The sequence below is a fragment of the Borostomias antarcticus genome (assembly GCF_949987555.1).
Source record: "Borostomias antarcticus genome assembly, chromosome: 3".
NCBI classification, from domain to species: Eukaryota; Metazoa; Chordata; class Actinopteri; order Stomiiformes; family Stomiidae; genus Borostomias; species Borostomias antarcticus.
In genome coordinates, this window is record NC_140236.1 from 28,476,124 (window position 1) to 28,498,402 (window position 22,279).

Sequence of the window (22,279 nt, forward strand, 5' to 3'; positions counted from 1 at the left end):
GAAAAGGGAGTCAAGAAATGTATTAGTCAAGGATCCATTAGGAAATGTTTGGTTGAGTATTCAAATGTCGATATATACAGTAAGTGTTAATCATAATGCCGGTGTTCTGCCAATTTATGCTGCCATGTCAAAAAATGATCGATAGCAAATATGTATTATAGCGTATCAAAATATGCTCCCTCATATTCTTACCGAATATATGGAGTGAGGAGTGTATATAAAATTATTTTGCAGTAGGAGCATTATTTGATAGAGGATTTTGATCCTAATGAAATATAAGGTCCCTGAAATCTTACATACATTTTAAAGATGTTATCAAAATATGCTCCCCATATTCTTACACTACTTATCCCTGTTTTTCATCAACAAACATAAAGATGTTATAATACTGTTGTATACATGCATGCGCAGAACCGCTAGGTAGCACATCTCGATAGGTAGCGCATATTGACAAAACACCGGCCTTTTCTAGATAGCAAATAAAAATGGTAGTTTGGATATCATTTGGATGAGGTGAAATAAATGCATGTACACACACACACACACACACACACACACACCTCTGACGGCCACAGATGCGGTGGTCTCCACCCCCCCTGCCAGACAAGAGTAGCTGCCGCTGTCCTCCCTCTTCAGCTGGTGGATGTGCAGCTGGAACACTCCTCCAGCCTGCTTCATCTCATACTTCCTGCTGGGCCTCAGAGGCAGCCTGCCCTTCAACCACTGCCCCGGGAACCCCGGCTTAGACAGCTCACAGTCCAGGAAGGCCGTGCCCCCCTCCTCCGCCTCCACACTCTGCAACTCCTCCAGGAAGCAGGGGGGCAGCTCTGGAGGGTAGAGAGAAGGAGAGGATGACGAGGTTGGCGGGGAGCCACAACTTCTGATTCATACTGTATGCACTGTAATACAGCATGTTATGATGTCGATTACTGGAAAACCTTGATCACTGATTATACTGCACTGTATGTGCGAGTAGTACAGTAGTTCACTGACTAGCTACAGTATGATAATGCAAGTCACTTCGGATAAAAGCGTCTGCTAAATGACTTTAATGTAATTTACCTCTCCTTGTATTGTAGCTGCTACGAGAGAGATGCTGCCAAATAAAATTTTGTTGTATTTCTTGTACAATGACAATAAAGCTTCTAATCTTATCTAATGTTGAACTTTCAAAGAGTTGAATAAGTAGCCTAATCTCCCGCATTAAGGGTACGCGACTCGTCTTACGCTGTAGGAAACGGTGTACACACAGTAAGTACAGTATCTTTACCTGTGACATTGAGACTGGCCCTGCTTTGCATGTCTCCCGTATCACAAGAGTATATCCCGGTGTCCTCTAGCTCCGCCTGGTGGATGAGCAGCAGGTTGCGCTTGCCCTCCTTCCGCTTCTCATACTTGTCCCCTGTCAGGAGGGGCACGTCGTTACGTCGCCAGGTGACGGGGGCGGCGAGGTCAGAAATCGTGCAAGAGAAGATGGCCGTCTCTCCCTCCCTGACGTCCACGTCCGTGGGCTTCTCCTCGATCAAGACTAGTCGAGGAGAAAGGTTTTAGCAAAACCTCAACCACATTGTACACAACAAAAAGAAAATGTGGGGGCACATTGTACCATACGGTATCTCTCTCTACTGAAATACTCACCTTAATACAGCCCACTGCAATGAGACATCTGCAACGGCCAACGGTATCTCAACACACACCTCTACCCTACCCTCTACCCCTTCCTCACCATGGGTTTGGGCACCACCAGAAGCACCTCTACCCTACCCTCTACCTCTACCCCTTCCTCACCCATGGGTTTGGGTACCACCAGAAGCACCTCTACCCTACTCTCTACCTCTACCCCTTCCTCACCCATGGGTTTGGGTACCACCAGAAGCACCTCTACCCTACTCTCTACCTCTACCCCTTCCTCACCCATGGGTTTGGGCACCACCAGAAGCACCTCTACCCTACCCTCTACCCTCTACTCATTCCTCACCCATGGGTTTGGGCACCACCAGAAGCACCTCTACCCTACTCTCTACCTCTACTCATTCCTCACCCATGGGTTTGGGCACCACCAGAAGCACCTCTACCCTACTCTCTACCCTCTACTCATTCCTCACCCATGGGTTTGGGCACCCCCAAAATCACCACTACCCTACCCTCTACCTCTTCCTCACCCATGGGTTTGGGCACCACCAGAAGCACCTCTACCCTACCCTCTACCCTCTACTCGTTCCTCACCCATGGGTTTGGGCACCACCAGAAGCCGTGCGGATGTCTTCTCTTCCCCGACCAGGAAGGCCATGGTGCCCGTCTCCTCCGGCGTGGTCATGCTCAGCGCCAGGCGGTGCAGGTGACCCTCGCAGCTCATCTGGTTCATCTCGTTCTCCTGCAGCCGACTGGAGCCCAGCCACCACGAACCCTCGCTCACGTCCGCCACGGACAGCTCGCACACAAACACCGCGTCCTCTCCGGCGGTCACCGTCGTGTCACGTAGCCCCGATATGATCCGCACGCGCTCTGTGGAGGTGGGGTTAGAATGATACAGCTACGCTAGCCATCAAGAGATAGTAAGTTGTACATAGAATCGTTTCTATTCAGCTCTTGCAATCCTAGTAGGACGGATGAGAGTATTGACTGAGTTAGGGTGGATATCTTTAGAGCATTGTAAATATTCTCTATGTATGTGTGTGTGTGTGTGTGTGTGTGTGTGTGTGTGTGTGCGTGTGTGCGTGCGTACGTGCGTCCTTATGTGTGTGAGAGGCCGAGAGTATGAGCAGAGTTGTCTTCAGACATACCTCTGACCACCAGAGTGGCGGTGGTCTTCTTGCCCCTGGTGATGCAGGTGTACTCCCCAGCGTCCTCCAGAGTGAGCTTCCCGATCTCCAGCATGTGTACGGGGCCTTGCTTCCTCAGCGTGACCCTGTCTCCCTCCCTGACTGGGCTGCTGTCCTTCTTCCAGGTGACGGGGACGTTGGCGCTGGAGATCTCACAGGACAACACTGCGGTCTTCCCCTCCGTCACCACCTGGCTCTCCAGCTCCTTCTCAAAGCACACCGATGCTGCGGCTGGAGGTGTGAGGCAGGGGGACAGAGAGGAACACGCTCATTTGGGTGAATGTTATAATGTTATAATGTTATGTTCGCGTGGAAGGTGACAGAGACATCTTGAATGAACTGAATGTGTTTTGAGTGAATTGAATGGTTAAAACTAGAGTTGCAAATTTCAAGGAATTTCATTCATCGATAGCTGTTAACCTTAACAAACAGTAGTCGATTAATTGATAAGAACGTCCCACGCTGGACTGCTCTTTGCTTGCTTCATTTTTGTGTCTTCTTCCGTTGTGTTGTTGAAATTTCCCGGCATCCCAATTAGCCTTCACTACATGGCGTGGCGCCCTCATGTGCAGTCAGACCCTAAATCATGATAACATTCCACGCAACTGCCGTTGATAATGGGAAGTTCCGTTCCACTAACAAGCAATTCATCGAGTAACCAAATCTTACTCGAATAAATTCTTATTCGGCAATTAATCGATAGTCCATTAACTGTTAACATCCCTAATTAAAACCAAACATAAATGTATTGCTTTAGTAGAAACGCATTAAATCCAGTCATTTTTGGTTTAACATCGCTGTAGACAATCGATCGGTCCAGACCTCTGACGTTCACTTCAGCGGTCGTCTTCTGGTCTCCGAAGATGCAGCTGTACTCGCCCACATCCTCCGGCTGGATGTTCCTGATCTGCATCTCTGCCCGCTTCCCCTCCAGCCTCATCTGGTACCTCCCCCCGGGGCTCAGCTCCTCCCCCCACCTCAGCCACCGTACAGGGACCCCCGCCCTGGACAGCTCACAGCGCAGGGCCACGCTGCCCCCCTCCGCCACCTCCTGGTTCTTCAGACCCGTCTTGAAGGTGATGGGGATTGCTGAGGACATGAAGACATGATCTTTTAAAGCAGATATTGGAATAAGAGGATGTTTTCCATAGAAACTGATTACTGGTCAAATGGACATTTTCTTCCTTAATTGATACGATTGGGATTGTGGATAGGCAAGCTGATCCTTGCTCTGTGCCTTGGAGCAATGTCATTTAAACACTATTAATGTTATGTCTGAGATAACAGCCCACCAATCCCTTGAGAATGACCATGATCTTTCCCCTACCGGTGATTATGATGGTAGCTGTAGTTTTTACGTCTGCGTAGGCACAGGAGTAGACGCCGCTGTCCTCGAGAGCGGCTCTCCTGATGATCAGCTCCACGGTGGCGTCTTTCTTCTTAATCTGGTACCTAACTCCGGTCTTCAGCAGCTCCTCCCCTTTCCGCCACTCCACAGCGAGGCCTGGTTTGGAGAGCTCACAGCCTAGCGTCACACTGTTCTCCTCCTCCACCTCCTGGTTCTTCAGTTTCACTTTGAAGGTGATGGGATGAGCTAGAGAGAGCAAGCGTGATGCGAAAAACAAAAACAATCAATATCTCGAAGAGAACAGGAACAAGGCTTCACAGTGTGCAACCACTGAAGAGTACAGTATATGTCTTACCCTTGACAGTGAGCTCGGCTGTTGACTGGCTGTCTTTAGTCTTACAGGTGTATTTCCCAGCATCCCCCTCTTCTATGTTGTGGATGAGCAGTTTGGTGACGCCCCCCTCCTGCTTCATCTCATATTTGTCTCCAGACTTCAGGATGAGTCTTCCTCTCCTCCAGTCCACCGGGGCCCCAGGCTTGGACACCTCACAGCAGAACACGCCACTCTCTCCCTCTTTGATCTCCACATTCTGGATCTCTTGCTTGAAGGTTACGGGAAGAGCTGAGTAAACGCATTCAAGATGTAAAACAATCATAGACTGTTGTTAATGGAAACTCGTCAATGTTTTTCCAGTCATAACGTCCTCGAATAAATGATGACATTAAGCAGATCAAACTCAAGAATGTTCAACCTTCAGAAGAAACAGATGGACCTGCATTTCAGCCATGAATTCCAACCATGAATTCAATAATGAATCGAAAGATTTGGGTGGAATATGTACCTCTCACTCTGATACTGGCTGCGGTCTTCACATCGTCTGCAGAACAGCTGTATTCCCCTGCGTCCTGCAGAGTCAGCGTGCTGATGTGCATCTCGGCCACCCTCCCCTCCTGCTTCATCTGGTACTTCTCTCCGTCCTGGAGGAGCTCCTCGCCCTTCCTCCACGCCACGGGCCCCCACGGTTTAGACAGCTCACAGCGGAGCGTCACACCGCCCCCCTCCGACGCCTCCTGGTTCTTCAGCTTCTGCTTGAAGGTCACTGGGACGGCTGAGGGGCAGGGAAAAGCAGACCGAGTCAGAGCTGACGGAATGCTTTGATTACAAGGTCAAGGGTCAAGGTCAACTTTATTTATATAGCACATTTAAAATCAACCGAAGTTGCAGCAAAGTGCTTTACATTACTGTTAGGTTTTACACAAACTAGTACTAAACTTAACTAGTAAGTTTTGAGTCGAGCCATGAAAATGCCATACATGAGTACTCCAACACTGGTACTAGTTTTAAATGTCCGAAGACACATTCCTTGACAGAAACCCAGCGTTCGTTTACCAGTAATAATAATGGTGGCTGTGGTTTGGGCGTCGGCACACACACAGCTGTACAGCCCACTTTCCTCCGGTAGGCTCTTCCTGATTACCAGTTCTAGCGTGGTGTCTCTGTGCTTCATCTGGTACCTCTCTCCACTCATCAACACCTCAGAGCCCCTCCTCCATTCCACCGCTCCTCCGGGCTTGGAGAGCGCACAGCGCAGAGTTACACTGCTGCCCTCTTCCACCTGGACGCTCCCCAGCTCCTCTGTGAACGTGACGGGAGGCTCTGAAACACCATGAGGAAGAGTCAGGGCCACATGAGGACTAATGTGAATACAATAATGTGTTATTGACCAATAGTCTCATCATTGTGACTCAATCATCACTACATCTCTTATCCCCACAACAAGCAGATAATAATAATAATAATAACTTTCATTTATATAGCGCCTTTCATAAAACCCAAGGTCGCTATACATAGGGGCAATAACAGAGAAGAGACAAAAATGGTAGACAGAGACACACAACATTAAGTAACGGAAGCTAGAGGTCAAAGGCCATGTTATTGTCAGATTGCAATTCATGAAGGATCACAAGTACTATATTGTCGATAGCCTCTCACTGTAGTGTTGTGGGCATCGAACTCTCACCCTTTAACGGATGTACCATTCTGACTAGTTTCTGATGAAGTGCCTTAGGTAAACGACAAGTGCCTGCCTGACTGGTCACATTGACATACAGTATTGGACTGATTCATCCTCAGATTACTGGAAATGGACCTCTTGTTTATGTAACCTTTGTATGAATACCTAATCATATTAACGAATAATCAATATAACGAATCATATTTTGTCCTTATGTCACTATCAAATGATATACAGTATTAATGTGGGATGATACCATCTGGGACAAAGTGCTATTGGTGCCTTGTCAATAAACCATCAAGTCTCAACTGGCAGTTCTGTTGTCCGCCTGTTTTTCTTTACTGGAATATAAAGACTACTACAGTAGCATGACAAAAAACAAAACATAGCCCCGCTCACCATTCACGATAACGCTAGCTGTGCTCCTCTGTTCCCCACAAATACAGGTGTACTCTCCACTGTCATCAGGATTGGCGTCGATAATCATCAGTTCCACCAGTAAATCCTTCTTCTTCAGCTGGTACTTCTCTCCGTTCCTCAGTACGTCCTCACCTCTCCTCCACTCCACTGAGACGGTGGGCTTGGAGAGCTCACAGCGCAGCGTCACGCTGCTGCCCTCCTCAACCTCCTGGTCCTTCAACGGCTGTTTGAAAGAGGCCGGCACGCCTGGGGAAACAACGGGCAGGATGGCAGCGCAAGATGCTCACGGACAACATGGACTTTCATCTCCAAGACATGTAGCATAAGTTGCGTGAGTAGGTCTAACAGTCGGCCATCATGTGTTTTGAAGAAAAAGTCCTGGTTCAAGTCCAATTCAATTTGTGCATTATATTTGTTTTTTGCTCCCAAAACCTCAGAAATACATGTGTAGGCACTGCTCTTTTAAGCACTCATGTGTACTTAGTACGATACAGAGGTCTTTTGTATGTTGTAGGAACGGACCTCTTATGAACGGGCACAGGAGATGCCCCTGCGCATATCAGGATGGTTCACAGAACACAACATTTGTTGGACAGTGTTTCAATAACTTTGAACTTTGAACTTGGTGTGTCTTACCCTTGACAGTGAGCTCGGCTGTTGACTGGCTGTCTTTAGTCTTACAGGTGTATTTCCCAGCATCCCCCTCTTCTATGTTGTGGATGAGCAGTTTGGTGACGCCCCCCTCCTGCTTCATCTCATATTTGTCTCCAGGCTTCAGGATGAGTCTTCCTCTCCTCCAGTCCACCGGGGCCCCAGGCTTGGACACCTCACAGCAGAACACGCCACTCTCGCCCTCTTTGACAACAAGCCTCTGGAGCTCGTGCTTGAAGGTAACAGGGAGTTCTGGGGAACCATTAGCAAAGATTTTGATAACCCTCTACATTGGGTCAAACAGCATGAATATACAGTACCATTTGTGGAACTAAAAAAAACGATTGAATGCCCCGCCCTCTTCCTTGAGGGAAACTGAACTGCAACTTTGTATTTGATAGTTTGCTTGGCAGACAAGATCCAAAAACAGACCCCTGAATACTTGGGTACAGCCTACTAGGAAACTCACCCTTAACTTTCACTTCAGCCGTAGTCCTCTGGTCTCCAGTCACACAGCTGTATTTCCCCACATCCCCTGGCTGCACGTTGTGAATGGTCATCTTTGCGATCTTCCCCTCCTGGCTCATCAGGTACCTCCCGCCAGTCATGCTCTCAGACAGCACCTCCTCCCCCCTGCTCCACTGGACCAGGGCTCCGGGCCTGGAGAGCTCACACTGGAGGGTGACGCTGCCCCCCTCAGGGGCCTCCTGGCTCTTAAGGCCCACCTTAAAGGAGGCAGGAACAGCTGCAGGAGCAGAGAAATAACAGCCGTCCAATCAGCAGCGTCGGGGTACTTCAGTGAGTGGACATGGAAATCTGGGGAAATCTGTGGAGAGCTGGAACAGCTACACTTAAAACACTCCCTGAAGTAGACTAGACAGACCCTTAAAACACTCCCTGAAGTAGACTAGACAGACACTTAAAACACTCCCTGAAGTAGACTAGACAGACACTTAAAACAATCCCTGAAGTAGACTAGACAGACCCTTAAAACACTCCCTGAAGTAGACTAGACAGACACTTAAAACACTCCCTGAAGTAGACTAGACAGACCCTTAAAACACTCCCTGAAGTAGACTAGATAGACAACACTGAACAAATGTGTCAGGACTGTCATTAGGTGAAGTCCTTAAATTAAAGTAGAGATTGTAGTAGACATTGAACTAAACACTGAGTAAAAGTACAGTACAGTATAATGATCATCAGCACCAGAGAACAGAGAAACTCCTCTAACCAATGACTCTGACGGTAGCATTGGTCTTCAGGCCTCTGCACACACAGCTGTAGACGCCGCTGTCCTGGGGCACGGCCTCTTTGATGGTTAACTCCACGACGGCGCCTCGCTGGTTCATCTGGAACTTCTCTCCGCTCTCCAGCAGAGCTCCTCCCATCCTCCACTCCACAGGGAGGCCTGGCCTGGCCATCTCGCAGCGCAGACTGAGGCTCTGGCCCTCAATCACCTGGAGGTTGCTCAGTTTTTGCTTGAAGGTTATGGGAAGAGCTAAAAGACACCATGTTGTCTATCGGTTACTGTGTACATGTAAACTGCATGCATTTATTCTACTATAAGTCTGTATGTGATGAAGGACTTAAATTCGTTAATTCGTTAAATTTGTTAATTCGTTCATTTCATTCGATGTAAATAACGCACATGATTACTTCCAACACTTACCATTAACAGTGAGAGTAGCAGTGGTTTCAATGTCGCCACAAATGCAAGTGTAGATGTCACTGTCCTCGGGTTTGGCGTTGAGAACCCACAACTCGATCAGCGAGCCTCTGTGCCTCATCTGGTACTTCTCTCCCTTCCTCAAGAGCTCCTCCCCTCTCCTCCTCCACGCCACCTGGGGTCCGGCTTTAGAGAGCTCACAGCGTAGGGTGGCTGTGCTGCCCTCCTCTATCTGCACGCTTCTCAACTTCTGTTTAAACGTAACGGGGAGAGCTGTGGAATCATAAGAAAATGAGTCAGAGAGACAAGAGTTTCTTGAGCTGTACCTCAAAGAAAATTTTAAAAGACAGTTGAGCTGATAGGATGCTGCATTCGCGACAATTTTCGAAGCACAAAAGCATCTTCCTACCGGCGACCGTGACAGTGGCGGACGTGGTCTGGTCAGCACACACACAGCTGTAGACAGCGCTGTCTTCTGGCAGGGTTTTCCAGATGAGGAGTTCCAGGATGGTGTCTCTCTTCCTTATCTGGAACTTCACACCGTTCTTGAGCAGCTCCTCTCCCTTCCTCCAGTCTACCGGCAGCCCAGATTTAGAGATCTCACAGCGTAGAGTCACACTGGTGCCCTCCTCCACGTCCACGCTCCTCAACTGCTGTTTGAAGGTTATGGGAATCGCTAAGGAGTTAAGAGAAACAACGGGGTGTTTTGGGTGGAAAGAATGCAGCAAATGATATTCTGTGAACCAACCATGGGTCTAGCGATGCTTCATATCTTTTGTTGGGCCCCTAACTGTCACTGTACCGTGGACATTGAGCCTGGCGCTGGTCTGGTGGTCTCTGCACACACAGGCGTAGTCTCCTGAGTCCTCAGGCGTCAGGGCTGTGATGGTCAGAGAAAGGTTGGATTTCTTCTGTTTCATCACGTACTTCTCTCCAGCCCGGAGGGTCTCCAGACCCTTGGTCCAGTGGTGCTGGACCCCTGGGAGAGAGTACTCACAGGCCAGGGTCACACGCCCCCCCTCCCTGGCCTCGGTGCTGGTCAGCTTCTGAGTGAACTCGGCTGGGATCGCTGGGGAATGAACGGAAAAGAGCAATGGAACATTCCGTAATGTCGGCAATACCGGAACATCTGACCATGCTCGATGGCAGGATTTTCTTGAATATGTAACAGGAATGAACCTAGATAGTGTACAGACGGCAGTCAAGTATAGTGAATAAGCCAAATGCCAGATAAGGGACACTAAAGTGAGCAGAAAAATCTGGTTATGAATCAAGCTTCATAACCTTGACACCTCTTGGGTGTGACTAGTTCAGCCATGAGATAAGGACGGGGTCAGAGTTCTTGCTCCTACCTTTGACCGTCACAGTGGCCTTGGTGGTGACAGAGCCTGCGCTGCACTCGTACACCCCTGCGTCGTCACCTCTGACCTCCCTGATGGTGAGCCGGGCCTCGGTGCCAGAACGACTGGCATAGTGTTTAGACGAGTGCCACATCAGGCAGCCATCTTTGTACCACAGGATGTGGCACGGCTTTGAGGTCACACATGACAACACCAAACCGCCTCCCTCGATGGCCTCGCAGTCCTCCAAGGGTTTGGTTATGGTGGGGCGTCGCTCTTTAGGCATAAAAACAACGAAAAGTACTGTAGACAGATTCATGAACTCATTCTGTGTGTACTTTACATACAAATGGTAAATGGACTGCACTTATATAGCGCTTTTCCACCTTAGCGGCACTCAAAGCGCTTTACAATGGCCTCTCATTCACCCATTCACACACACACTCACACACCAATGGCGGTAGCTGCCATGCAAGGTGCTAACCTGCTCATTGGGAGCAATTTGGGGTTAGGCGTCTCGCTCAAGGACACTTCGACATGTGGACAGTCGGAGCTGGGATTCGAACCACTGACCCTTCGATCATTGAACGACCCACTCTACCAACTGAGCTACAGCCGCCCCTTACAGCGCCGGCACAACCTACACGCAGACCCCATACAGTACGCCAAATCAGTTCAGAATCCCGTTTGGGGCCCCCTAAGCCCTAGAGCCAGCCTTGCGTAATGGCAATAACATAATATATACAGTACTGTACTTCTATTATGATAAGCACACGAGGGCGCTACCTCTAACTAGCAGTGAAGCGTAGGACCTCTTATCCCCAGCCTCAAAGGAGATGGTTCCTGTGTCTTTGCGCGCCAGTTGTCTGAAGGTGAGGGTGTGGTAGCCCCCCGGGACCACGTGGATCTCGTTGAGCTCGTTGGTGTAGAGCAGCGTCTCGTCCAGATACCACTTGACGCCGCTGTAGTCGCTGGGACAGATCCGACAGCGGAACGTGACCGTGTCCCCCTCCAGACACGCCACGTCCTCCAGCTCGTCCAGGATCAGCACTTTCTGACCTACGGGAGCAAAGGACACTTCCTGTCAAACATCAAACCGCAGCTGCAGATACCATCCCAACCACTGGGGGCAGAGTCCTGCTACTATCTAGTTTTACTTTATCAAAGTTAGCGGTTGTATTTTCTATACAATCCATACTGTTATTTGTTATGTTCAAAGCAACTCAAAGGTAAATTTCCCTGTAAAGTACTGATTTCAGATCAGTTTATCCCTCCCAAAATCAGCATAGAAGGGGAAACTTGAGCTTGAACTGTTCCATCTGGACCTCTGTCCATCTCTGTGTGCTGGTCCTCACCCTGCACGAACAGCAGCGCTCTGCTCTGCATGGTGCCCACGTCACACGTGTACACGTCGGCGTCGCCTCTCTCCAGACCGCTGATGGTGAGGGACAGGACCACGCCCTTCTGCTTCATGGCGTACTTCCTGCCTGCCCTCAGCTCCATCATGCCCTTGGTCCAGGTCACGCGCTTGGCCGGACGCCTGGTCTCACACTCCAGGGTCACCCTGGCCCTCTCGTCCGCCAGCGTGTCTCGCAGCTCCCGCGCAAACGTGTGCTGCAGCTCTGCAAGGCGGGAGGGAGCGGTCACACAACTGTCAGAGAGGGAGCGGTCACACAACCGTCAGAGAGGGAGCGGTCACACAACCGTCAGAGAGGGAGCGGTCACAGACAGTCAGAGAGGGAGCGGTCACACAACAGTCAGAGAGGGAGCGGTCACACAACTGTCAGAGAGGGAGCGGTCACAGACAGTCAGAGAGGGAGCGGTCACACAACCGTCAGAGAGGGAGCGGTCACACAACAGTCAGAGAGGGAGCGGTCACACAACCGTCAGAGAGGGAGCGGTCACACAACCGTCAGAGAGGGAGCGGTCACACAGAGCAGTTAGAGAGGGAGCGGTCACACAACCGTCAGAGAGGGAGCGGTCACACAACCGTCAGAGAGGGAGCGGTCACACAGAGCAGTTAGAGAGGGAGCGATCACAGACAGTCAGAGACACCACTGCATGGACTCGGGGGTTTTGATGCAGCAGCACGACTAGACAAAGAGTTTGGTTCCAAAACAAGATAAATGTAAAATTTTTCGTTTAATTTAAGCACATGAACATTTTTTATTTTTCCTTTTTCTCTTCCTTTTTTTTGTCCAAAATGGAATAGGAATATCTAATTTTGCAACATGATATTGGGTAACATAAAACAGTGTAAAAGTAGCTGCTAGTGTTATAAAGTAAGGTGGCATAAACGTAAGGTGGCATACTGCCATGTCCTGTACTAGAATACACCTCTTCAACAAGTCTATGAGTCTAAATCTATGAGTCTTCCATTCACTTACCGGCCCATCATGCTGTGTGAATGGAACTCATCCAGATCTGATAAGGACTCACCAGTTGCATCCAACACACCAGTACAGCATCATCCAACACACCAGTACAGCATCATCCAACACACCAGTACAGCATCATCCAACACACCAGTACAGCATCATCCAACACACCAGTACAGCATCATCCAACACACCAGTACAGCATCATCCAACACACCAGTACAGCAGCATCTAACACACCAGTACAGCATCATCCAACACACCAGTACAGCATCATCCAACACACCAGTACAGCATCATCCAACACACCAGTACAGCATCATCCAACACACCAGTACAGCAGCAGCCAACACCAGTACAGCATCATCCAACACACCAGTACAACAGACAGTCATCCAACACACCAGTACAGCATCATCCAACACACCAGTACAACAGACAGTCATCCAACACACCAGTACAGCAGCATCCAACACACCAGTACAGCATCATCCAACACACTAGTACAGCATCATCCAACACACTAGTACAGCATCATCCAACACACCAGTACAGCATCATCCAACACACCAGTACAGCATCATCCAACACACCAGTACAGCATCATCCAACACACCAGTACAGCAGCATCCAACACACCAGTACAGCATCATCCAACACACCAGTACAGCATCATCCAACACACCAGTACAGCATCATCCAACACACCAGTACAGCATCATCCAACACACCAGTACAGCATCATCCAACTCACCAGTACAGCATCATCCAACACACCAGTACAACAGACAGTCATCCAACACACCAGTACAACATCATCCAACACACTAGTACAGCAGCATCCAACACACCAGTACAGCATCATCCAACACACCAGTACAACATCATCCAAAACACCAGTACAGCATCATCCAACACACCAGTACAACATCATCCAAAACACCAGTACAGCAGCATCCAACACACCAGTACAGCATCATCCAACACACCAGTACAGCATCATCCAACACACCAGTACAGCATCATCCAACTCACCAGTACAGCATCATCCAACACACCAGTACAACAGACAGTCATCCAACACACCAGTACAGCATCATCCAACACACCAGTACAGCATCATCCAACACACCAGTACAACAGACAGTCATCCAACACACCCGTACAACATCATCCAACACACCAGTACAGCATCATCCAACACAACAGTACAGCATCATCCAACACACCAGTACAACAGACAGTCATCCAACACACCAGTACAGCATCATCCAACACACCAGTACAGCATCATCCAACACACCAGTACAACAGACAGTCATCCAACACACCAGTACAACAGACAGTCATCCAACACACCAGTACAACATCATCCAACACACCAGTACAGCATCATCCAACACACTAGTACAGCATCATCCAACACACCAGTACAGCAGCATCCAACACACCAGTACAGCATCATCCAACACACCAGTACAACAGACAGTCATCCAACACACCAGTACAGCATCATCCAACACACCAGTACAGCATCATCCAACACACCAGTACAACAGACAGTCATCCAACACACCAGTACAACATCATCCAACACACCAGTACAGCATCATCCAACACAACAGTACAGCATCATCCAACACACCAGTACAACAGACAGTCATCCAACACACCAGTACAGCATCATCCAACACACCAGTACAGCATCATCCAACACACTAGTACAGCATCATCCAACACACCAGTACAACAGACAGTCATCCAACACACCAGTACAGCATCATCCAACACACCAGTACAGCATCATCCAACACACCAGTACAGCATCATCCAACACACCAGTACAGCATCATCCAACACACTAGTACAGCATCATCCAACACACCAGTACATCAGACAGTCATCCAACACACCAGTACAGCATCATCCAACACACCAGTACAGCATCATCCAACACACTAGTACAGCATCATCCAACACACCAGTACAGCAGACAGTCATCCAACACACCGGTACAGCATCATCCAACACACCAGTACAGCATCATCCAACACACTAGTACAGCATCATCCAACACACCGGTACAGCAGATAGTCATCCAACACACCGGTACAGCAGACAGTCATCCAACACACCGGTACAGCAGACAGTCATCCAACACACCGGTACAGCAGAACTGTCTCACCTCTGACCTCCAGCCGGGCGCGGGTGGCGATGCCGTCGGCCTCACAGCAGTACTCCCCCGAGTCTCTGACGCTGGTGTTCCTGACCACCAGCTTGACCAGGTGCTGCTCCACGCTGATGTCATACTTGGGGCCGGCCCGGATGTACCGCCCGTCCTTCAGCCAGTGGATGACCGCCGCCGGCCGGGTGATCTGGCAGCTCAGCTCGGCGTCCTCCCCAGGGGTGGCCCTGGCGCTCAGCATGTCCCTGAACACATGCACTGCCTTCTCTAGAAGGGAAACGCGACGCAAACACACACACACACACGCACACAGACACAAAATTATCGTACAAATTGTATTACAAATCATAATCCTCCATTCAGAATCGTCTGTCTCTGCGGTATCTAACAGACATAATGAAATGTTGAGACTTCGGGAAGGAAAACTATCATGGATGCTTTGGTGCAACAACCATGTTCGAGTCATGTCATTGAATTTGAGTCATTTTTCAGTCATTTAGCATTTTAGTCATTCAGTCATTGCTCATGGTGGTGCCTATCCTATCTAGTCATCTCAAACACCCATCACCTGGGAGCCATCTCAAACACCCATCACCTGGGAGCCATCTCAAACACCCATCACCTGGGAGCCATCTCAAACACCCATCACCTGGGAGCCATCTCAAACACCCATCACCTGGGAGCCATCTCAAACACCCATCACATGGGATCTCAAATCACCATCACCTGGGAGCCAACCTCTCACCTCTGACGAACAGCATGGTCCTGCAGCTCAGGTCCTTGATGGTGAAGACCACATCCCCGGCGTCAGACACCGCGGCGTCTCTCACGGTCATCTTGTACCTCGGGCCCTGGCTGGTGAGCTGGACGTGGCTGTTGCTGACCACAGGCTGACAGTTGATGGTCCAGGCGGGCTCATCCATGACCTCATGGGAGAGGACACACTCGAAAGAGCAGCACTCCCCCTCCAGGACAGACACGGTCTTCATGCGCTGGACCATGGTGATCTGCAGGTCTGGATGTGATAGAAGAGTCCGCACTAACAGACTGCTCGCAGTCTACTTACGGTAGGTGTGCTAATTGACAGTGCTACCTTTACAATAATGATACATTAATTAATATGAATAATAATTACTGTAGTAACAGAAGGAAAGCAAAGTGGAAACTATCTAAACTACAATTAATATGTTACTAGCCATTTTGAGCACATTATTAATATTACTTTCAGTAATTAATGAATGAATTGTAGTTCAGATACCTGTACTTTACTATAAAGTAAATCCAAACATTTGAAAAGAAGATTTGTGTTGTTTTTTTCGGGCTATTGGTCTACTCTATGGCTTGCATTATACAGTATAGTTCAGGCAGTATTGATATACTGTAATAGTGTGGTAAGATAAGGAGGAATTACACTGATAATATTTACCCCTAACACAATCAACCCTTTTAACACCTTTACGGGCGGATTATAGTTTGGACTTAAAGATATACCTAAAACTAACATGAACTATTACCTGAATTAAGATACATGAAAACATGCATCCAATGTTTACTAATGGATTGATTAATGTAAATCAATGTACCCTTATTGTAAAGTGACCAGCTATATCAATAGCCCATATCTATCTATCTATCTATCTATCTATCTATCTATCTATCTATCTATCTATCTATCTATCTATCTAAACAGAATAACAGTGAGTAATCAAAGTACAATCATAGTGCTCAGTAGAGTCCTTACATACTTAGATATACAAATACAGTCATATAAATTATGAGTCATAACTTATGACCATCTTCGCCCAGACCACTGAGAGGTTTTCCTCCATACGAACCATGTACAGTGACCTTAGCCTTGGTCTGGCTGGTTCCCAGGTCACAGCTGTACTGGCCTGCATCTTCCTTGCTCAGGCCATGGACAATTAGGGCCATGGACCTCCCGAAATGGAGCAGTTCATGTTTGTCACAAGGGGACAGGACCATACCATCCTTCCTCCACACGGGGGTGACTGTTTCCTTAGAGGCCTCACATTGTAGGCAGACCTTTCCTTGCTCCTCCCCCACAGCGTCCTCCAGAGGCCTGAAGAACACAGCGGGTCGCTCTACAGGAGACAGGTCACACAGCACCAAGTCAGATAACAGGACACCACTAACCTCAGTTGATACAGTATATCTGTTGAAAATCTTTTGTTAAATCATTTAAAGTAAAGACCCTTGAAAGGTAAAATAATTATTTCTCCCAAAAATGTCAGAGTAGTTTTCTAAATGTTTTATCTTCTTTCCCATTCACACATTTGTATGGGTGGGAGCAGAAGAGGATGTGATGTCATCAGGTCATCCTGAGATGTGATTTGTTGGATTGATTGCTCGCACTGTTTCCCCGTCCTAGGTTAGTTAGCTAGTTAGTTACTGAGCTAGCCCTTGTTTGATGATAGCAGAAGAATTGTTGCTAGAAATACAAAAAAGCACCATACAAAAAGTATCAATTTTTCAACAATAATTAATTTAGTCAAATATACAGACAGATAAGAAGCAAGGTAGTTGAGGTCCCATGGTGGGAGCTGTCAAGGCTCTGGGCCCCTAGGCTCTGGAACAGCTCGCCCCTCCACATCAGATCCACCCAGACCCTCAATGTTTTTAAATCTTTATTGAAGACCTACTTTTTCTCCCTAGCCTTCAATTCAAGTATGACTCCCAGGCTAGTGTGTGTATTGTTGTCTTTGTGGGTATTGTTGTGTCTTGAAGTGTCATTTATTTTTCCCCTTCAGTACCAAAACAGCACTTTGGTCGATGTTAGTAATTTTAAATGTGCTTTATAAAGAAAGTTTGTGTTGAGTTGAGTTGAGTCAATCAAAGCAACCTCACTCCTAAGAATCAGTCGCTAAATCAAAGAGAGGGTCGTTTTATAGATGACTTTGATGGTTTTGATTGACACTTTTTTATGAATATAGCATCCAATTCAAGATGTCTTGTTATGTACTCCTAATGCAAGTAAAAAATGTGGCATTTAAAACCTCTGAAAATGCCATCTTCCAGTCTCTAACAAAGACCACAATACTGTACAAGTCTGACCTTTGACCTTGAGCAAGGCTGTCTCTGTGACCACGCCGGCGCTGAAGGTGACCCTGCTGTCCTGTGGGCGGAGCCTGTTGATGGTAAGGCTGTGCATGGTGCCCATGTGCTGAACCCTGGTGACCTTGCTGGAGTAGAGGCGGCTGTTGTTCAGGAGCCACTGAACATTCGCCACCACGTAGTTGAGCTCACAGCTGAACGTGGCGTTGCTCTCCTCCTCCACCTCCACACTCTCCAGGTGCTTCACCATCTTCAACCTTCGGACTACAGCCAGTCAGAGGAGGGAGAATACGTCAGGTACACACAATCAATCAAATCAATCAATCAAAGCTTTATTTGTATAGCACATTTCATACCCAGAGGCAACACAATGCGCTTTACAGAGAACAAGGGAGGTGGGCATATGACCCACTCTCTACATATTCCAGAGGGAAGCAAAAAAACAGTAATCACCCGGGGGCCAGATAAGTGAGCTGTAAAAATTCTTCCCTGACCCCTCTCAACAAGGCGATCGAGCAAGCTCCAGGAGTATGTTTGTCTACCGGCTAAGAACATTTATGAAGCAATACATTACATTAAATTACATTTCAGAGTAAGAGAGGCTAAAAAACAATCAACAATCAACTCGTGTATTGTATATTTAAAACACCTGACATCAGAATGCAAAACAATTTGTTTAAACTGAACTAAAATCACAACCATAAATCTTAAAATCAAATATGTCCAGAACCAGTACACCTCCGTCCCAAAACATTGGGTTTCCCGTCAGCCATTTTGTCCTCACCTTCCACAGTGACCTTGGCTGTGCTCTGGGCGCCCCCCGCCAGGCAGCGGTACTGCCCCTCGTCCACCCCGCTCAGCCCCTGAATGGACAGCTCCGCACGACTCCTCTTCCTCCTCATGCTGTACTTGCCAGAGGTCTTCAGGGCGGTGCGACCCTTAAACCAGCGCACCACCCTGGGGGAGGGGCAGAACTCACAGCTAAGGGTCACCGAGCTGTTCTCCTTGGCCTCCACATCTGCCATGGGCTGCACCACCTGTAGGGGGCGCTCTGGGCCGAAACAGGGTGGATAAAGGGTTGATTTCAGAAGAGTCTGGGATCTTAAAAAGTAGTACACCCCACACTAAAGAGTAGCGGCCAGCTACTAAACCTAACGGCTACTAAGCCTTACCCTTCACAGTGAGCAGCTACAGTACTAAACCTAACAACTGCTAAACCTTACCCTTCACAGTGAGCAGCTACAGTACTAAACCTAACAACTGCTAAACCTTACCCTTCACAGTGAGCAGCTACAGTACTAAACCTAACAACTGCTAAACCTTACCCTTCACAGTGAGCTGCGCCGTGGAGCGGCTCTTGCCGGCGGTGAACTGGACCGGGCCGGACATGGAGCTGTCTGTGGCGGAGAGGCAGAGGCGGTGCCGGGTGCCCTCCCTGTCTATCTGCACGGCCGGGCCGCTGGCCAGGACCTCCCCACCCAGGGTCCACTTGGGGGGCCTCCCCGACCGCAGGTTAGTCTCCACCTGGAACAGCGCCGGCTCCGGCTCCATCACCTCCACCGGACTCAGCCCGCGGACCACGCTGAGGGCCTGCTCTGCATGGACACCCAGGACACACACTGGATCAGTACTGACCCCCAGGACACACACTGGATCAGTACCGCTGAACGGCAAAGTCACTTTCTGTTTGTATACAGAATATGGTATGCTGTATGTGATGTGTTTGCACCACGTGCAGTAGGCCTTTTAATGTGTGATGTGCATGGTCTATGGAAAGATAAGAAACACATTGGTTGAGCTTTTACCTTCAAAATAAGGCTAGTTAAATGGCAATCTCAAGAGCATGAGTGCTTACATATTGAACTAGATCCAGTCACTCATCAGTGTTGCTTCCATCCTCACTTCCCATGTCACTGGGCTCAATCTCAGGACCTCTGACCTACTGACACTCCCCTGGCCTCCTCCCTGAAACTACAGCACTGCTCAGGTATGCCAGGAGAAAGCTGAGTATTCAATGCCGTTGGTCAGGGTCAAACCCAGGTGTAAGTAGACTAAGAGATCACTAAGAGTCCCCACTGAGAGAGGGGGGCTCCCTCCTAGTGTTTGAAAAATCTGTATCTTCGTAATGAATTATGTATGAGACCTTAACTTAACCAGGCTGGTCCGTTAAGGAGAAATTCTTATTTATAATGACGGCCTGGCGAGAGGCAAATGGACTGCACTTATATAGTGTTTTTCCACCTTAGCGACACTCAAAGCGCTTTACAATGGCCTCTCATTCACCCATTCACACACACTCACACACCAATGGCAGTAGCTGCCATGCAAGGTGCTAACCTGCTCATTGGGAGCAATTTAGGGTTAGGTGTCTTGCTCAAGGACACTTCGACATGTGGACAGTCGGAGCTGGGATTCGAACCTCTAACCCTTCGATCACTGAATGACCCGCTCTACCAACTGAGCTACAGCCGCCCCCAATAATAAGAAAAAGACCACATAAGAACGGCTTTGATGATCATCTCACCCTCCACTAGCAATGAGACCACATAAGAACAGCTCTGACGATCATCTCACCCTCCACTGACCCTTCCACCAGAGCTGGTTTCATTGGATGCTTTCAGATCGCTTTAAAATAATTTTGACTCAGCCACATCTGGCTGCAGATGTTTCGAGTGATGATGAATGTTGTAAACTGTCCTTCCTTGTTTATTTTGTAATTCGTTGTTGTTTTATGTTTTGAAACCGTGTCTCTGTGCTGCTGTCTGTCTTGGCCAGGACCCTCTCCCATTTTCCTGGTTAAATAAAGGTCAAATAAATAAATAATAAAACTAGCAATGAGACCACATGAGAACATCTCTGACGATCCTCTCACCCTCCACTAGCAGCTGGCAGGAGGTCTCATCGTCACCGGCATCGCACGTATAGGTGTCCTCGTCAGATGAGCACACGTCATCGATGGTGAGCTGGCGGTAGACATCTTGGGCGATCAGCTGGTGCTTCCTGCTGGGCTGGATCTCCTGCCTGTTCTTGTACCACCTGACCTGGGCGTTGGCCCTGGAGACCTGGCACTCCAGCAACCCCCGGTGGCGGTACATGGCTATCTTCACTCGCAAAGGCTTCACTATCTGCACCGGCAGCTCTGTGGAGACGGGAAAGCCCAAGTATGAGTGTTGTTAAATAACTTTAGCACTCAGTGAACCTTCCATAAGTTCTACTGATCCAAAATGCCAGAGATTGCATTGATCGTCTGCTTGGCTCACCTGTTACTGTGAGAGTTGCATAGGAGGAGACTCTGTCAGCTGTGAACCTTAATCCCCCAGCATGCTCAGGCCTCACAGACTTGAAGCACAGGGTGTGAGTTTTACCTGGATTCAAACAGAACCACAGCTCAGTTAGCTATAGTATCTGCATTGACCGCACAATCACAAATAAAGACTACATAATGACTGTGTATGACTGCTTGATAATGTTTGTGTTTAGGGCATTTTATATGATTAATCAAGGTTCTGTAGGCCTCAAAAAGTTGTCCAGTGTTGTTTGGGTGTCATGCTGAGCTCACCCTGGTGTCTGATCTTGATGTTGTCGCCGGGTTTGAGTCTGCTGTTGTCTATGTACCAGCGACCATCCACGTTCTCAAAGTTGACCTCACACTGGAAGGTCACACTCTGGTGTTCAGTGACGTGGGCGTCCTCCAGCTCTTTCAGGATCCGGATGTCTCTGGCTGCCAGGCAACCAAAGGTGGGTAGAGAACAATTATTGTTAGTGTCCGCTCAGTCCAGACAAATCCCTGAGATGACAAGGACAGAGTGAATTATACAACTCAGTACAGTTTCCCCTGCTCCCCTAAACTACAGTGCAGTGTGAGCTATGAACGGTCACGTGGCTGGCCAACCTGTGACCGTGAGTCTGCCTGAGCTTGGAACTCCATCAGCCTGGAAGGCGAACAGGCCGGCGTCGTCCACGGTGACCCGCGTCAGTTCCAGGGTGTGACTCTTTCTGTTGGTGCCGATGCGACAGGTGGGCTTGGACTTCAGCCGTACCCCGTCCTTGGACCACAGGCCCTCGATGTACGGCAGGTTGAGGGTCACCTCAAACACGCAGCTCTCGCCCTCACTCACCTGGACATCCTGCAGACCCTTCAGGACCTGGACGCGCGTCACTGGCGCACACAGGGGGGATGTGTTACATAAACAAACAGACACACACACACGCACACTCACACGCACGCACGCACACACACTCATGCACACACACCCATGCACACACACACACACACACGCACACTCACGCACACACACGCTCTCTCTCACACACACACACACGCACACACACGCAGACTTACTTGCAGCCATTCCTTTTGCCCCAGACTTGTCCCCCAT

At 48.7% G+C, this 22,279-nt stretch overlaps 1 protein-coding gene across 1 annotated transcript in view; it reads right to left on the reverse strand.

The window, feature by feature from the left end:
• obscna (obscurin, cytoskeletal calmodulin and titin-interacting RhoGEF a) overlaps positions 1 to 22,279 on the reverse strand; it is a gene marked incomplete at both ends in the record, with an annotated part of 48,118 nt that extends 25,839 nt beyond the window's left edge. Inside the window, 30 exons of the mRNA XM_084436115.1 lie at positions 561 to 827; positions 1,271 to 1,528; positions 2,227 to 2,533; positions 2,791 to 3,053; positions 3,645 to 3,911; positions 4,150 to 4,416; positions 4,526 to 4,792; positions 5,013 to 5,279; positions 5,561 to 5,827; positions 6,585 to 6,851; positions 7,242 to 7,508; positions 7,726 to 8,001; positions 8,536 to 8,757; positions 8,929 to 9,198; positions 9,335 to 9,601; positions 9,728 to 9,994; positions 10,278 to 10,541; positions 11,052 to 11,324; positions 11,621 to 11,887; positions 14,829 to 15,095; positions 15,574 to 15,843; positions 16,664 to 16,930; positions 17,901 to 18,164; positions 18,685 to 18,951; positions 19,226 to 19,495; positions 20,773 to 21,039; positions 21,161 to 21,265; positions 21,460 to 21,621; positions 21,793 to 22,059; positions 22,243 to 22,279. Coding sequence (XP_084292241.1) covers positions 561 to 827; positions 1,271 to 1,528; positions 2,227 to 2,533; positions 2,791 to 3,053; positions 3,645 to 3,911; positions 4,150 to 4,416; positions 4,526 to 4,792; positions 5,013 to 5,279; positions 5,561 to 5,827; positions 6,585 to 6,851; positions 7,242 to 7,508; positions 7,726 to 8,001; positions 8,536 to 8,757; positions 8,929 to 9,198; positions 9,335 to 9,601; positions 9,728 to 9,994; positions 10,278 to 10,541; positions 11,052 to 11,324; positions 11,621 to 11,887; positions 14,829 to 15,095; positions 15,574 to 15,843; positions 16,664 to 16,930; positions 17,901 to 18,164; positions 18,685 to 18,951; positions 19,226 to 19,495; positions 20,773 to 21,039; positions 21,161 to 21,265; positions 21,460 to 21,621; positions 21,793 to 22,059; positions 22,243 to 22,279 — 7,513 coding nt within the window. The remainder of the gene's footprint in view (positions 1 to 560; positions 828 to 1,270; positions 1,529 to 2,226; positions 2,534 to 2,790; positions 3,054 to 3,644; positions 3,912 to 4,149; positions 4,417 to 4,525; positions 4,793 to 5,012; positions 5,280 to 5,560; positions 5,828 to 6,584; positions 6,852 to 7,241; positions 7,509 to 7,725; positions 8,002 to 8,535; positions 8,758 to 8,928; positions 9,199 to 9,334; positions 9,602 to 9,727; positions 9,995 to 10,277; positions 10,542 to 11,051; positions 11,325 to 11,620; positions 11,888 to 14,828; positions 15,096 to 15,573; positions 15,844 to 16,663; positions 16,931 to 17,900; positions 18,165 to 18,684; positions 18,952 to 19,225; positions 19,496 to 20,772; positions 21,040 to 21,160; positions 21,266 to 21,459; positions 21,622 to 21,792; positions 22,060 to 22,242) is intronic.